General features: G+C 37.4%; 2 protein-coding genes across 2 annotated transcripts in view; both read right to left on the bottom strand.

Annotated features, from left to right (window-relative positions):
• Positions 8,262-9,302, bottom strand: LOC109834546. The gene has a single exon (XM_020402584.1). It carries the CDS (start codon positions 9,300-9,302, stop codon positions 8,262-8,264), a length of 1,041 nt encoding a protein of 346 aa, XP_020258173.1.
• LOC109834544 overlaps positions 11,993-14,034 on the bottom strand; it is a 3,411-nt gene continuing 1,369 nt past the window's right edge. Inside the window, exons 2-3 of the mRNA XM_020402583.1 lie at positions 13,230-13,436; positions 11,993-12,209 (exon numbers count right to left, since the gene is read on the bottom strand). Coding sequence (XP_020258172.1) covers positions 12,171-12,209; positions 13,230-13,436 — 246 coding nt within the window. The 3' untranslated portion in view covers positions 11,993-12,170. The remainder of the gene's footprint in view (positions 12,210-13,229; positions 13,437-14,034) is intronic.

The raw sequence follows: 14,034 nt of genomic DNA, 5'->3' as shown, positions 1-14,034 counted from the left end.
ACAGTTTATACTCTTGTACTCTTTGGAGTATTGAGGAACAGTTTATACTCTTGTACTCTTTGGAGTATTGAGGAACAGTTTATACTCTTGTACTCTTTGGAGTATTGAGGAACAGTTTATACTCTTGTACTCTTTGGAGTATTGAGGAACAGTTTATACTCTTGTACTCTTTGGAGTATTGAGGAACAGTTTATACTCTTGTACTCTTTGGAGTATTGAGGAACAGTTTATACTCTTGTACTCTTTGGAGTATTGAGGAACAGTTTATACTCTTGTACTCTTTGGAGTATTGAGGAACAGTTTATACTCTTGTACTCTTTGGAGTATTGAGGAACAGTTTATACTCTTGTACTCTTTGGAGTATTGAGGAACAGTTTATACTCTTGTACTCTTTGGAGTATTGAGGAACAGTTTATACTCTTGTACTCTTTGGAGTATTGAGGAACAGTTTATACTCTTGTACTCTTTGGAGTATTGAGGAACAGTTTATACTCTTGTACTCTTTGGAGTATTGAGGAACAGTTTATACTCTTGTACTCTTTGGAGTATTGAGGAACAGTTTATACTCTTGTACTCTTTGGAGTATTGAGGAACAGTTTATACTCTTGTACTCTTTGGAGTATTGAGGAACAGTTTATACTCTTGTACTCTTTGGAGTATTGAGGAACAGTTTATACTCTTGTACTCTTTGGAGTATTGAGGAACAGTTTATACTCTTGTACTCTTTGGAGTATTGAGGAACAGTTTATACTCTTGTACTCTTTGGAGTATTGAGGAACAGTTTATACTCTTGTACTCTTTGGAGTATTGAGGAACAGTTTATACTCTTGTACTCTTTGGAGTATTGAGGAACAGTTTATACTCTTGTACTCTTTGGAGTATTGAGGAACAGTTTATACTCTTGTACTCTTTGGAGTATTGAGGAACAGTTTATACTCTTGTACTCTTTGGAGTATTGAGGAACAGTTTATACTCTTGTACTCTTTGGAGTATTGAGGAACAGTTTATACTCTTGTACTCTTTGGAGTATTGAGGAACAGTTTATACTCTTGTACTCTTTGGAGTATTGAGGAACAGTTTATACTCTTGTACTCTTTGGAGTATTGAGGAACAGTTTATACTCTTGTACTCTTTGGAGTATTGAGGAACAGTTTATACTCTTGTACTCTTTGGAGTATTGAGGAACAGTTTATACTCTTGTACTCTTTGGAGTATTGAGGAACAGTTTATACTCTTGTACTCTTTGGAGTATTGAGGAACAGTTTATACTCTTGTACTCTTTGGAGTATTGAGGAACAGTTTATACTCTTGTACTCTTTGGAGTATTGAGGAACAGTTTATACTCTTGTACTCTTTGGAGTATTGAGGAACAGTTTATACTCTTGTACTCTTTGGAGTATTGAGGAACAGTTTATACTCTTGTACTCTTTGGAGTATTGAGGAACAGTTTATACTCTTGTACTCTTTGGAGTATTGAGGAACAGTTTATACTCTTGTACTCTTTGGAGTATTGAGGAACAGTTTATACTCTTGTACTCTTTGGAGTATTGAGGAACAGTTTATACTCTTGTACTCTTTGGAGTATTGAGGAACAGTTTATACTCTTGTACTCTTTGGAGTATTGAGGAACAGTTTATACTCTTGTACTCTTTGGAGTATTGAGGAACAGTTTATACTCTTGTACTCTTTGGAGTATTGAGGAACAGTTTATACTCTTGTACTCTTTGGAGTATTGAGGAACAGTTTATACTCTTGTACTCTTTGGAGTATTGAGGAACAGTTTATACTCTTGTACTCTTTGGAGTATTGAGGAACAGTTTATACTCTTGTACTCTTTGGAGTATTGAGGAACAGTTTATACTCTTGTACTCTTTGGAGTATTGAGGAACAGTTTATACTCTTGTACTCTTTGGAGTATTGAGGAACAGTTTATACTCTTGTACTCTTTGGAGTATTGAGGAACAGTTTATACTCTTGTACTCTTTGGAGTATTGAGGAACAGTTTATACTCTTGTACTCTTTGGAGTATTGAGGAACAGTTTATACTCTTGTACTCTTTGGAGTATTGAGGAACAGTTTATACTCTTGTACTCTTTGGAGTATTGAGGAACAGTTTATACTCTTGTACTCTTTGGAGTATTGAGGAACAGTTTATACTCTTGTACTCTTTGGAGTATTGAGGAACAGTTTATACTCTTGTACTCTTTGGAGTATTGAGGAACAGTTTATACTCTTGTACTCTTTGGAGTATTGAGGAACAGTTTATACTCTTGTACTCTTTGGAGTATTGAGGAACAGTTTATACTCTTGTACTCTTTGGAGTATTGAGGAACAGTTTATACTCTTGTACTCTTTGGAGTATTGAGGAACAGTTTATACTCTTGTACTCTTTGGAGTATTGAGGAACAGTTTATACTCTTGTACTCTTTGGAGTATTGAGGAACAGTTTATACTCTTGTACTCTTTGGAGTATTGAGGAACAGTTTATACTCTTGTACTCTTTGGAGTATTGAGGAACAGTTTATACTCTTGTACTCTTTGGAGTATTGAGGAACAGTTTATACTCTTGTACTCTTTGGAGTATTGAGGAACAGTTTATACTCTTGTACTCTTTGGAGTATTGAGGAACAGTTTATACTCTTGTACTCTTTGGAGTATTGAGGAACAGTTTATACTCTTGTACTCTTTGGAGTATTGAGGAACAGTTTATACTCTTGTACTCTTTGGAGTATTGAGGAACAGTTTATACTCTTGTACTCTTTGGAGTATTGAGGAACAGTTTATACTCTTGTACTCTTTGGAGTATTGAGGAACAGTTTATACTCTTGTACTCTTTGGAGTATTGAGGAACAGTTTATACTCTTGTACTCTTTGGAGTATTGAGGAACAGTTTATACTCTTGTACTCTTTGGAGTATTGAGGAACAGTTTATACTCTTGTACTCTTTGGAGTATTGAGGAACAGTTTATACTCTTGTACTCTTTGGAGTATTGAGGAACAGTTTATACTCTTGTACTCTTTGGAGTATTGAGGAACAGTTTATACTCTTGTACTCTTTGGAGTATTGAGGAACAGTTTATACTCTTGTACTCTTTGGAGTATTGAGGAACAGTTTATACTCTTGTACTCTTTGGAGTATTGAGGAACAGTTTATACTCTTGTACTCTTTGGAGTATTGAGGAACAGTTTATACTCTTGTACTCTTTGGAGTATTGAGGAACAGTTTATACTCTTGTACTCTTTGGAGTATTGAGGAACAGTTTATACTCTTGTACTCTTTGGAGTATTGAGGAACAGTTTATACTCTTGTACTCTTTGGAGTATTGAGGAACAGTTTATACTCTTGTACTCTTTGGAGTATTGAGGAACAGTTTATACTCTTGTACTCTTTGGAGTATTGAGGAACAGTTTATACTCTTGTACTCTTTGGAGTATTGAGGAACAGTTTATACTCTTGTACTCTTTGGAGTATTGAGGAACAGTTTATACTCTTGTACTCTTTGGAGTATTGAGGAACAGTTTATACTCTTGTACTCTTTGGAGTATTGAGGAACAGTTTATACTCTTGTACTCTTTGGAGTATTGAGGAACAGTTTATACTCTTGTACTCTTTGGAGTATTGAGGAACAGTTTATACTCTTGTACTCTTTGGAGTATTGAGGAACAGTTTATACTCTTGTACTCTTTGGAGTATTGAGGAACAGTTTATACTCTTGTACTCTTTGGAGTATTGAGGAACAGTTTATACTCTTGTACTCTTTGGAGTATTGAGGAACAGTTTATACTCTTGTACTCTTTGGAGTATTGAGGAACAGTTTATACTCTTGTACTCTTTGGAGTATTGAGGAACAGTTTATACTCTTGTACTCTTTGGAGTATTGAGGAACAGTTTATACTCTTGTACTCTTTGGAGTATTGAGGAACAGTTTATACTCTTGTACTCTTTGGAGTATTGAGGAACAGTTTATACTCTTGTACTCTTTGGAGTATTGAGGAACAGTTTATACTCTTGTACTCTTTGGAGTATTGAGGAACAGTTTATACTCTTGTACTCTTTGGAGTATTGAGGAACAGTTTATACTCTTGTACTCTTTGGAGTATTGAGGAACAGTTTATACTCTTGTACTCTTTGGAGTATTGAGGAACAGTTTATACTCTTGTACTCTTTGGAGTATTGAGGAACAGTTTATACTCTTGTACTCTTTGGAGTATTGAGGAACAGTTTATACTCTTGTACTCTTTGGAGTATTGAGGAACAGTTTATACTCTTGTACTCTTTGGAGTATTGAGGAACAGTTTATACTCTTGTACTCTTTGGAGTATTGAGGAACAGTTTATACTCTTGTACTCTTTGGAGTATTGAGGAACAGTTTATACTCTTGTACTCTTTGGAGTATTGAGGAACAGTTTATACTCTTGTACTCTTTGGAGTATTGAGGAACAGTTTATACTCTTGTACTCTTTGGAGTATTGAGGAACAGTTTATACTCTTGTACTCTTTGGAGTATTGAGGAACAGTTTATACTCTTGTACTCTTTGGAGTATTGAGGAACAGTTTATACTCTTGTACTCTTTGGAGTATTGAGGAACAGTTTATACTCTTGTACTCTTTGGAGTATTGAGGAACAGTTTATACTCTTGTACTCTTTGGAGTATTGAGGAACAGTTTATACTCTTGTACTCTTTGGAGTATTGAGGAACAGTTTATACTCTTGTACTCTTTGGAGTATTGAGGAACAGTTTATACTCTTGTACTCTTTGGAGTATTGAGGAACAGTTTATACTCTTGTACTCTTTGGAGTATTGAGGAACAGTTTATACTCTTGTACTCTTTGGAGTATTGAGGAACAGTTTATACTCTTGTACTCTTTGGAGTATTGAGGAACAGTTTATACTCTTGTACTCTTTGGAGTATTGAGGAACAGTTTATACTCTTGTACTCTTTGGAGTATTGAGGAACAGTTTATACTCTTGTACTCTTTGGAGTATTGAGGAACAGTTTATACTCTTGTACTCTTTGGAGTATTGAGGAACAGTTTATACTCTTGTACTCTTTGGAGTATTGAGGAACAGTTTATACTCTTGTACTCTTTGGAGTATTGAGGAACAGTTTATACTCTTGTACTCTTTGGAGTATTGAGGAACAGTTTATACTCTTGTACTCTTTGGAGTATTGAGGAACAGTTTATACTCTTGTACTCTTTGGAGTATTGAGGAACAGTTTATACTCTTGTACTCTTTGGAGTATTGAGGAACAGTTTATACTCTTGTACTCTTTGGAGTATTGAGGAACAGTTTATACTCTTGTACTCTTTGGAGTATTGAGGAACAGTTTATACTCTTGTACTCTTTGGAGTATTGAGGAACAGTTTATACTCTTGTACTCTTTGGAGTATTGAGGAACAGTTTATACTCTTGTACTCTTTGGAGTATTGAGGAACAGTTTATACTCTTGTACTCTTTGGAGTATTGAGGAACAGTTTATACTCTTGTACTCTTTGGAGTATTGAGGAACAGTTTATACTCTTGTACTCTTTGGAGTATTGAGGAACAGTTTATACTCTTGTACTCTTTGGAGTATTGAGGAACAGTTTATACTCTTGTACTCTTTGGAGTATTGAGGAACAGTTTATACTCTTGTACTCTTTGGAGTATTGAGGAACAGTTTATACTCTTGTACTCTTTGGAGTATTGAGGAACAGTTTATACTCTTGTACTCTTTGGAGTATTGAGGAACAGTTTATACTCTTGTACTCTTTGGAGTATTGAGGAACAGTTTATACTCTTGTACTCTTTGGAGTATTGAGGAACAGTTTATACTCTTGTACTCTTTGGAGTATTGAGGAACAGTTTATACTCTTGTACTCTTTGGAGTATTGAGGAACAGTTTATACTCTTGTACTCTTTGGAGTATTGAGGAACAGTTTATACTCTTGTACTCTTTGGAGTATTGAGGAACAGTTTATACTCTTGTACTCTTTGGAGTATTGAGGAACAGTTTATACTCTTGTACTCTTTGGAGTATTGAGGAACAGTTTATACTCTTGTACTCTTTGGAGTATTGAGGAACAGTTTATACTCTTGTACTCTTTGGAGTATTGAGGAACAGTTTATACTCTTGTACTCTTTGGAGTATTGAGGAACAGTTTATACTCTTGTACTCTTTGGAGTATTGAGGAACAGTTTATACTCTTGTACTCTTTGGAGTATTGAGGAACAGTTTATACTCTTGTACTCTTTGGAGTATTGAGGAACAGTTTATACTCTTGTACTCTTTGGAGTATTGAGGAACAGTTTATACTCTTGTACTCTTTGGAGTATTGAGGAACAGTTTATACTCTTGTACTCTTTGGAGTATTGAGGAACAGTTTATACTCTTGTACTCTTTGGAGTATTGAGGAACAGTTTATACTCTTGTACTCTTTGGAGTATTGAGGAACAGTTTATACTCTTGTACTCTTTGGAGTATTGAGGAACAGTTTATACTCTTGTACTCTTTGGAGTATTGAGGAACAGTTTATACTCTTGTACTCTTTGGAGTATTGAGGAACAGTTTATACTCTTGTACTCTTTGGAGTATTGAGGAACAGTTTATACTCTTGTACTCTTTGGAGTATTGAGGAACAGTTTATACTCTTGTACTCTTTGGAGTATTGAGGAACAGTTTATACTCTTGTACTCTTTGGAGTATTGAGGAACAGTTTATACTCTTGTACTCTTTGGAGTATTGAGGAACAGTTTATACTCTTGTACTCTTTGGAGTATTGAGGAACAGTTTATACTCTTGTACTCTTTGGAGTATTGAGGAACAGTTTATACTCTTGTACTCTTTGGAGTATTGAGGAACAGTTTATACTCTTGTACTCTTTGGAGTATTGAGGAACAGTTTATACTCTTGTACTCTTTGGAGTATTGAGGAACAGTTTATACTCTTGTACTCTTTGGAGTATTGAGGAACAGTTTATACTCTTGTACTCTTTGGAGTATTGAGGAACAGTTTATACTCTTGTACTCTTTGGAGTATTGAGGAACAGTTTATACTCTTGTACTCTTTGGAGTATTGAGGAACAGTTTATACTCTTGTACTCTTTGGAGTATTGAGGAACAGTTTATACTCTTGTACTCTTTGGAGTATTGAGGAACAGTTTATACTCTTGTACTCTTTGGAGTATTGAGGAACAGTTTATACTCTTGTACTCTTTGGAGTATTGAGGAACAGTTTATACTCTTGTACTCTTTGGAGTATTGAGGAACAGTTTATACTCTTGTACTCTTTGGAGTATTGAGGAACAGTTTATACTCTTGTACTCTTTGGAGTATTGAGGAACAGTTTATACTCTTGTACTCTTTGGAGTATTGAGGAACAGTTTATACTCTTGTACTCTTTGGAGTATTGAGGAACAGTTTATACTCTTGTACTCTTTGGAGTATTGAGGAACAGTTTATACTCTTGTACTCTTTGGAGTATTGAGGAACAGTTTATACTCTTGTACTCTTTGGAGTATTGAGGAACAGTTTATACTCTTGTACTCTTTGGAGTATTGAGGAACAGTTTATACTCTTGTACTCTTTGGAGTATTGAGGAACAGTTTATACTCTTGTACTCTTTGGAGTATTGAGGAACAGTTTATACTCTTGTACTCTTTGGAGTATTGAGGAACAGTTTATACTCTTGTACTCTTTGGAGTATTGAGGAACAGTTTATACTCTTGTACTCTTTGGAGTATTGAGGAACAGTTTATACTCTTGTACTCTTTGGAGTATTGAGGAACAGTTTATACTCTTGTACTCTTTGGAGTATTGAGGAACAGTTTATACTCTTGTACTCTTTGGAGTATTGAGGAACAGTTTATACTCTTGTACTCTTTGGAGTATTGAGGAACAGTTTATACTCTTGTACTCTTTGGAGTATTGAGGAACAGTTTATACAAGAAACAAGATGACGATATCATGAAGATGGATCTCTCAACACTCAATTCAGTTCAACGACAATACTTTGAAATGCGTCAGGCAGAGATATTGGAGAGGTGGATGTCTAAGGGTTCTTCCTAATTATCATATATTATCTTGTATTAGATTTATGATTGTACTCGCATCGCATCCTAATTAGTTCTTCCTAATTATCTTGTATTAGATTTATGATTCTACTTGAAGTTGAAAATTTTGGCATTTAATGAAAACAACTACTTCATTGAAAAGAAAATGGGCGTAGCACAAAAACTCGAACTTCTTTGCTGAAATTACATTAGACATAAAGAAACTTAATCCTCGTCGATGGTTCCCTTGAGCTGCCACAGATGCTCGATCAAATCATTCTTTAGTGATTTGTGTGTTTGCGTGTTCCTGATTCGATGATGATTTTGGATGAACTCAGTTAGAGGCACCGTCTGCACATGAGAAGGTTCAACGACTGGTATCGAATCATTAAAGTCGAAGTTGTTGTCCAATTGACAATCTCGTTCATCTTCAACGATCATGTTATGCATTATGATGCAAGCTGTCATGATGTCTTTCAGCACACTAGGTTGCCAGAAACGTCCTGGTCCACGAACAATCGCAAATCGAGCTTGCAACACGCCAAAAGCTCGCTCAACATCTTTTCTTGCGCTCTCTTGTTGTTGAGCAAAGTATTTATGCTTGTTTCCTCGCGGTGCTGGAATAGTCTTCACTAATGTGGACCACTCTGGGTAAATCCCGTCGGCGAGATAGTATCCCATATTATACTCGTGGCCATTGACAGTATAGTTGCACGGTGAAGCTCTTCCCTCCGCAAGTTGTGCAAAAACCGGTGAACGGTGTAGCACATTGAGATCATTGTGAGACCCCGGCAGTCCAAAGAATGCATGCCATATCCAAAGATCTTTGCTAGCTACGGCCTCCAAAATAATTATAGGTTCATGAAAATGTCCAGTATACATACCTTGCCAGGCAGTTGGACAGTTCTTCCATGTCCAGTGCATGCAATCGATGCTCCCAAGCATACCAGGAAAACCTCGTTGTGAACCTTCCTCGAGCAGGCGTGCAATGTCTTCATTAGTCGGTGAACGAAGGTATTCCTCCCCAAAGATGTTGATAATCGATCGGACGAACCTCTTCACGCTCTCAAGCGACGTACTTTTACCGATCCGAACGTAGTCGTCAACGGCGTCAGCGGATGCTCCATATGCGAGCATCCGCATAGCTGCAGTAATCTTTTGAAGGCTAGAAAGTCCCAACTGTCCAGCACCATTCCTCTTTTGGGCAAAGTACTTGTCATGTTCGACGACTGCGTCGTGGATTCGAAGGAATAACGAACGCCTCATTCTGAACCTTTGACGAAAATAATAAAGAGGATAGGTTGGTGCGTCAGCAAAATAATCTTGGAATAACCGATTGTGGCCTTCCAGTCGGTTTCGATAGAGCACGATACGTCGTTTGTGTTGAACTGAAGTCAGCAGCTCCCATAAGAAAGAACGTCTTCATCATTTCATCATCGCTAGAGCTAGATGAGCTAGACATTTTGTTCTGGGAGACGATGGGTTGAGGTGAGAAGGCATCGAATTTTATAGGAATCAGTCGGTCAAAGTTTGCGATACCTCGAAGTTCGTGCCCAACCTCGAAGACCGCGAGCTACCTCGAAGACCGGGTGCGTTCCCTCGAAGACCGCGAGTTACCTCGAAGACCGTGTGCGTTCCCTCGAAGACCGCGGGTTACCTCGAAGACCGTGTGCGTTCCCTCAAAAGCCGCGAGGTACCTCGAAGACCGTGTGCGCTCCCTCGAAAGCCGCGAGTTACCTCGAAGACCGTGTGCGCTCCCTCGAAGACCGTATCCAACGGTTAGAAATAAAATACAAGAGGTTTAAATATAATTAAAAGTAATGGGTAAAATATTAAAATAGAAGAGGGGTTTTTTTGATATTGTTGGAGCTCCTAACTAGGAGCTTGTTGGAGCTCCATAAAATAAGGAGATGCTCCCAAGGAGGATTTTTATAATTTTTTATACCAAAATGCTTGAGAGCTCTTGAAAGCTTGCTGACTAGGACTCCCAACTGGGAGCTTGCTGGACTTGCTCTTAGTGTTGGCATCTGTTTGTGGACTCAGGGGGTTGAGGATAAACTGTCCCCTAAATCTCGTAAACTTCAATTCTAGCATCAAAACCCATTTCTTGACTCAGACTTCTTAGTTCAACATTTGAGTTGATCTAGATACTTATCTGTAGCTATTATGTTAGGTTAGGCAAATGAACTGAAATCTGATAAGTAGCAGAAAACAATGAATAATTCTAGCAGTAGATTAACTATTATATATTTGGTAGGCATATTAGTATAGTATCTTGCTTATTTGACTAAATCATATGGTAACCACACAAAGGAGGCGCCACATCAGCATTTACATGTTGGAAAAGGATGATTTAGCTTGATGATGATTTTCTCTGTAACAATCCATTCAACGTTAAATTCAAGGGCACGAAACTTGAAAGTTTTCTCTTTATTACTATTAAAAATTCTGTAACTCAACGATTTATTTTGAAGCTTGAAATCTGATGACGAACTCAATTAATCTATTAAACCGTTAGTCTTATCAGGTGTTGGGTCTGAAGTCAAGTCAAGTCTATTTTGAGAAAAAGTCGATTCCAGCCTTGTAATGTAGCTCTGATGGAGACATTGATCCATTCTATGAAAGCCAAATGGCTCCATTTCAAGTATTAATTCTTACATCCATAATGTATCGGACAAAGATGACAATGACAACATAGCAAGATAAGTGATATTATTTTTTGTTGATACTCACAAAATTGGATAGATCAATGAACATATGTGTACCAAGTCCCTATCCATAATGATGTTGACCACTTGTTCCTTACTCACTCTGTTTGTGCCGACATTTTTGCTGCAAAGAGCAAAGGGATTCGAAAGCTCACTACCGCAGTTAATGGTGAGATTTGTTCCCATTTTTTGAAATTAAAAAAAAAATACAAAGAAGAAAAAAATAAGAAATATAATTAAAAGATAAGTAAATCTTGAAATCAACCAGATTAATTTGCAATGTAAATTATTAAAAACGAACACAAGTATAAAATTTTTTGAATCGAAGGTTACCGCTAAGGTGGAAAAATTTCTCGATGACATCAAGAAACCACCAAAGGTGAAGAAATTTCTTGATGACATCGAGAAAGCACCGAAGGTGGAGGAATCTATTGGTGACATCAAGAAATTGTCTAGAAAACCTAGACCGCGTTAGAGAGGCAAGATTAAAAATCCTAGACCGGAGAGTGTAAAAACCCTAGAGTGGAGAGAGAGTGTGCATACAGAGTACAAAAACCCTAAACTAGATAGAAAGTTCCAATACTTTTTTTACTCCCTCCTCACTCACCACCATTCAATTGATCGAAAAATGTCATTTAGGAGAAATGATCGTGGTGCGGAAGGCTCTCGAATGTTCTATAATTTTTTAATATTGGTCCCAATACTGAGACCCGTGCAAAGCACGGCCCACGCCGTTTATTTGACAATTGTTTTAAATCAGGATGTTAAGTATTCTTAAGCGGCCCAAGCGACGACCTTCAGACCTAATTGTAAAACGAGCTTTAGTTTTAAAGTGTACTTTTATTTGACAACTATCATTGAAATAATTAAAACTAACCACTTGTTAAATTTGTCAATGACAGTGATTAAACAACATGTGTCATTAAAAAAGAAAGGAAAAAATAGTGTCACTAAAAAAACCTCTACAGTAACGCTAATCTTAGGGTCTAATATCAAATCATCAGCTAATTGTATCCATCGCACTAAAAGAGAGAACTTTTTTCCTTTTGTAATGGCAAAAGTCCCTCTAAAGCTCCATCGGAACGATCTCATCTCTTCTAAATACAACAATGTTGAAGTCAAAACTATTCTCATTTTTATTGGACTAGTATAATGCACGTATGCTGTATGTGAATATATTTGTGCCAATTTTCACCCTTCAGGTGCAAAAGAATTCAACGCTAACAAATTATAATAACTGTCTAGCGATTGCTCAATTGTGCCAAATTCCACCCTTCAAGCGCAAAAGAATTCAACAGTAACAAATTATAATAAGTGTCTGGCGATTGCACAACGTTACATGGATGGAAAAAAGAAAAAGAAAAAAACACACTGAATAACACATGCTTCATGTTGGATGACGGCCACAGTTGGCCAGAAATCACTTTCATTGAACATTTTTTGCACACCTACAAATAACCAGTTTCTGCAAAGATTTAACAAAAAAATATCAACAAAAATACAATGTCATTATGATTAAACATCATATCTACATATACATTATGCAATCAAATATTTTGTGTCACAATTTAAACAAAACAATCATCTTTAGTATATAATATAGTTTGCTCGATAGAACTTAAGAGGAATATAGCTCAATGCAGTATTCAGCTTACAAAAACTAAGTAGACCCAAACTAAACAAATATTTTCTAGAGGCTAACTTCATACATACTAGTTTACAGATAATTAAAAGAAATAATTTTAAATATTCATCTCCAAACATCATAGTTGAATGTTGTGCATTCCATATTTCAGGCGTCAAGCGCAATAGTAAAAAGTGGATCATGACGTTAATTAGTAAATAGTGTGCTTATCAACATTATTGAGACTAAAAGATGAAAAAGTAGGTGATAAAAACATGTAACATACACTTTTTGGAAACTAGCATATATGGTGGAAATAAATACCTATCTATAGTTATCTCCATATATATACATATACAAAGCTATTTCCATGATAAACTGCCTCATCAAAGAGGTAATTCTGTGTTGCTTATCCGTACGATTTATCCTACTCTCACATTGATCGACATGGGCTCCTCTCTTTGGTTCCCAATAGAAAATCCAATAATTCCAAATCAAATGAGAGCAATTGCAAATTCCATTTACCCTTCCACGTAAAAATGAAGACCAATTTTTTGTATCTCCCATTCTAATTTCATATTGATGGCTGGGAAATCATCTATTTCCCACTGGACCTGGACATCAAACAGTGAGACTGAGCCATTCATCCACTCCAGTTATCCCAAATTCCCAAATCCATAAAAGCTTACTTAATCCAAATTCTAGCAAAACTTAACCAACTCATAATTTAGTGGAATCGGAGCAGACAGAAAGCTGTGTCATAAATGAAAGTAAAATCTCAAGATGAAACTTTGAACAAATCCCAACAATCCTAGCTGTGACTACCACAACTCTAACCAAGAAATTTTACGTTGAGATTACCAATTTGGTAGAGATGGACGACGGGAGGACGGATCGAGCTGCCTTTCGAGCTCGACGAGATATCTTCCTGAAAACATTCTCAATGAATCTCGCAAGAAGATCCAAGCTCCTATCGTCCTCCTCCTCTTCATCATCCTCATCGTCGTCTTCTTCATTGTTCTCCTTCGCCGAGATCCCCGATCCAAGCGCAAGGATCAGGGACCACCACTACCGTATCCTTTGGCACATAAAAGTGCCCAAAACTGAATGCAAAGTTGAATCAATTTTTGGTTCAAACTAATAAATTGGGTACCTCGGGGTAGTTCGGGGATTTTCTGCAGGCTCGGAGAGGTGACGGGACTCGAGAGGTGACGATAAGACGATGGTGGTGACTGGGACGGAGGCGGAGAGTGGAGGAGAAGGAGAAAGACCTCACCGTAGGGTCCACCTCATATTGGAGCTAGGAGACGGAATTTTCTGTAGGCCTCCTTCGCGGGCCCCACCTCGATCCAATCCACAGACCTCACCGTAGGGTCCACCGCGGGGGCAGCAAACCCCGTCCATGGCCGATCAACTCTCCCGGGACCAAATGGGGACTACTTGGGCTCGCGGAGCCCGATGGGCTTCACATTGGAGCTGCTCTCGGTGTATCTGAAGCGGAAGTCGAAGGGGAGGTCGGAGTGGAGGGGGATCTGACCGGAGCGGTCGAGGGATGAAGGGGACTTGTAAGGGGGTTTCTTGGGTTTCTTCTTCCTTTGATTTGGGGGTTAGGGTTTTGGGGGAGGTGGGAGGGAGGGAGGGGAGACGAAGTTGTAGCGGTCGAGGA

The sequence above is a fragment of the Asparagus officinalis genome, chromosome 3 (genome assembly GCF_001876935.1).
Source record: "Asparagus officinalis chromosome 3, Aspof.V1, whole genome shotgun sequence".
Taxonomy (NCBI): domain Eukaryota; kingdom Viridiplantae; phylum Streptophyta; class Magnoliopsida; order Asparagales; family Asparagaceae; genus Asparagus; species Asparagus officinalis.
This window is presented reverse-complemented; position numbering and strand designations above follow the sequence as displayed.

Coding starts and splice junctions, on each gene's coding strand:
- LOC109834546 (XM_020402584.1), bottom strand. CDS start 9,302: ATGAGGCGTTCGTTATTCCTTCGAATCCACGACGCAGTCGTCGAACAT.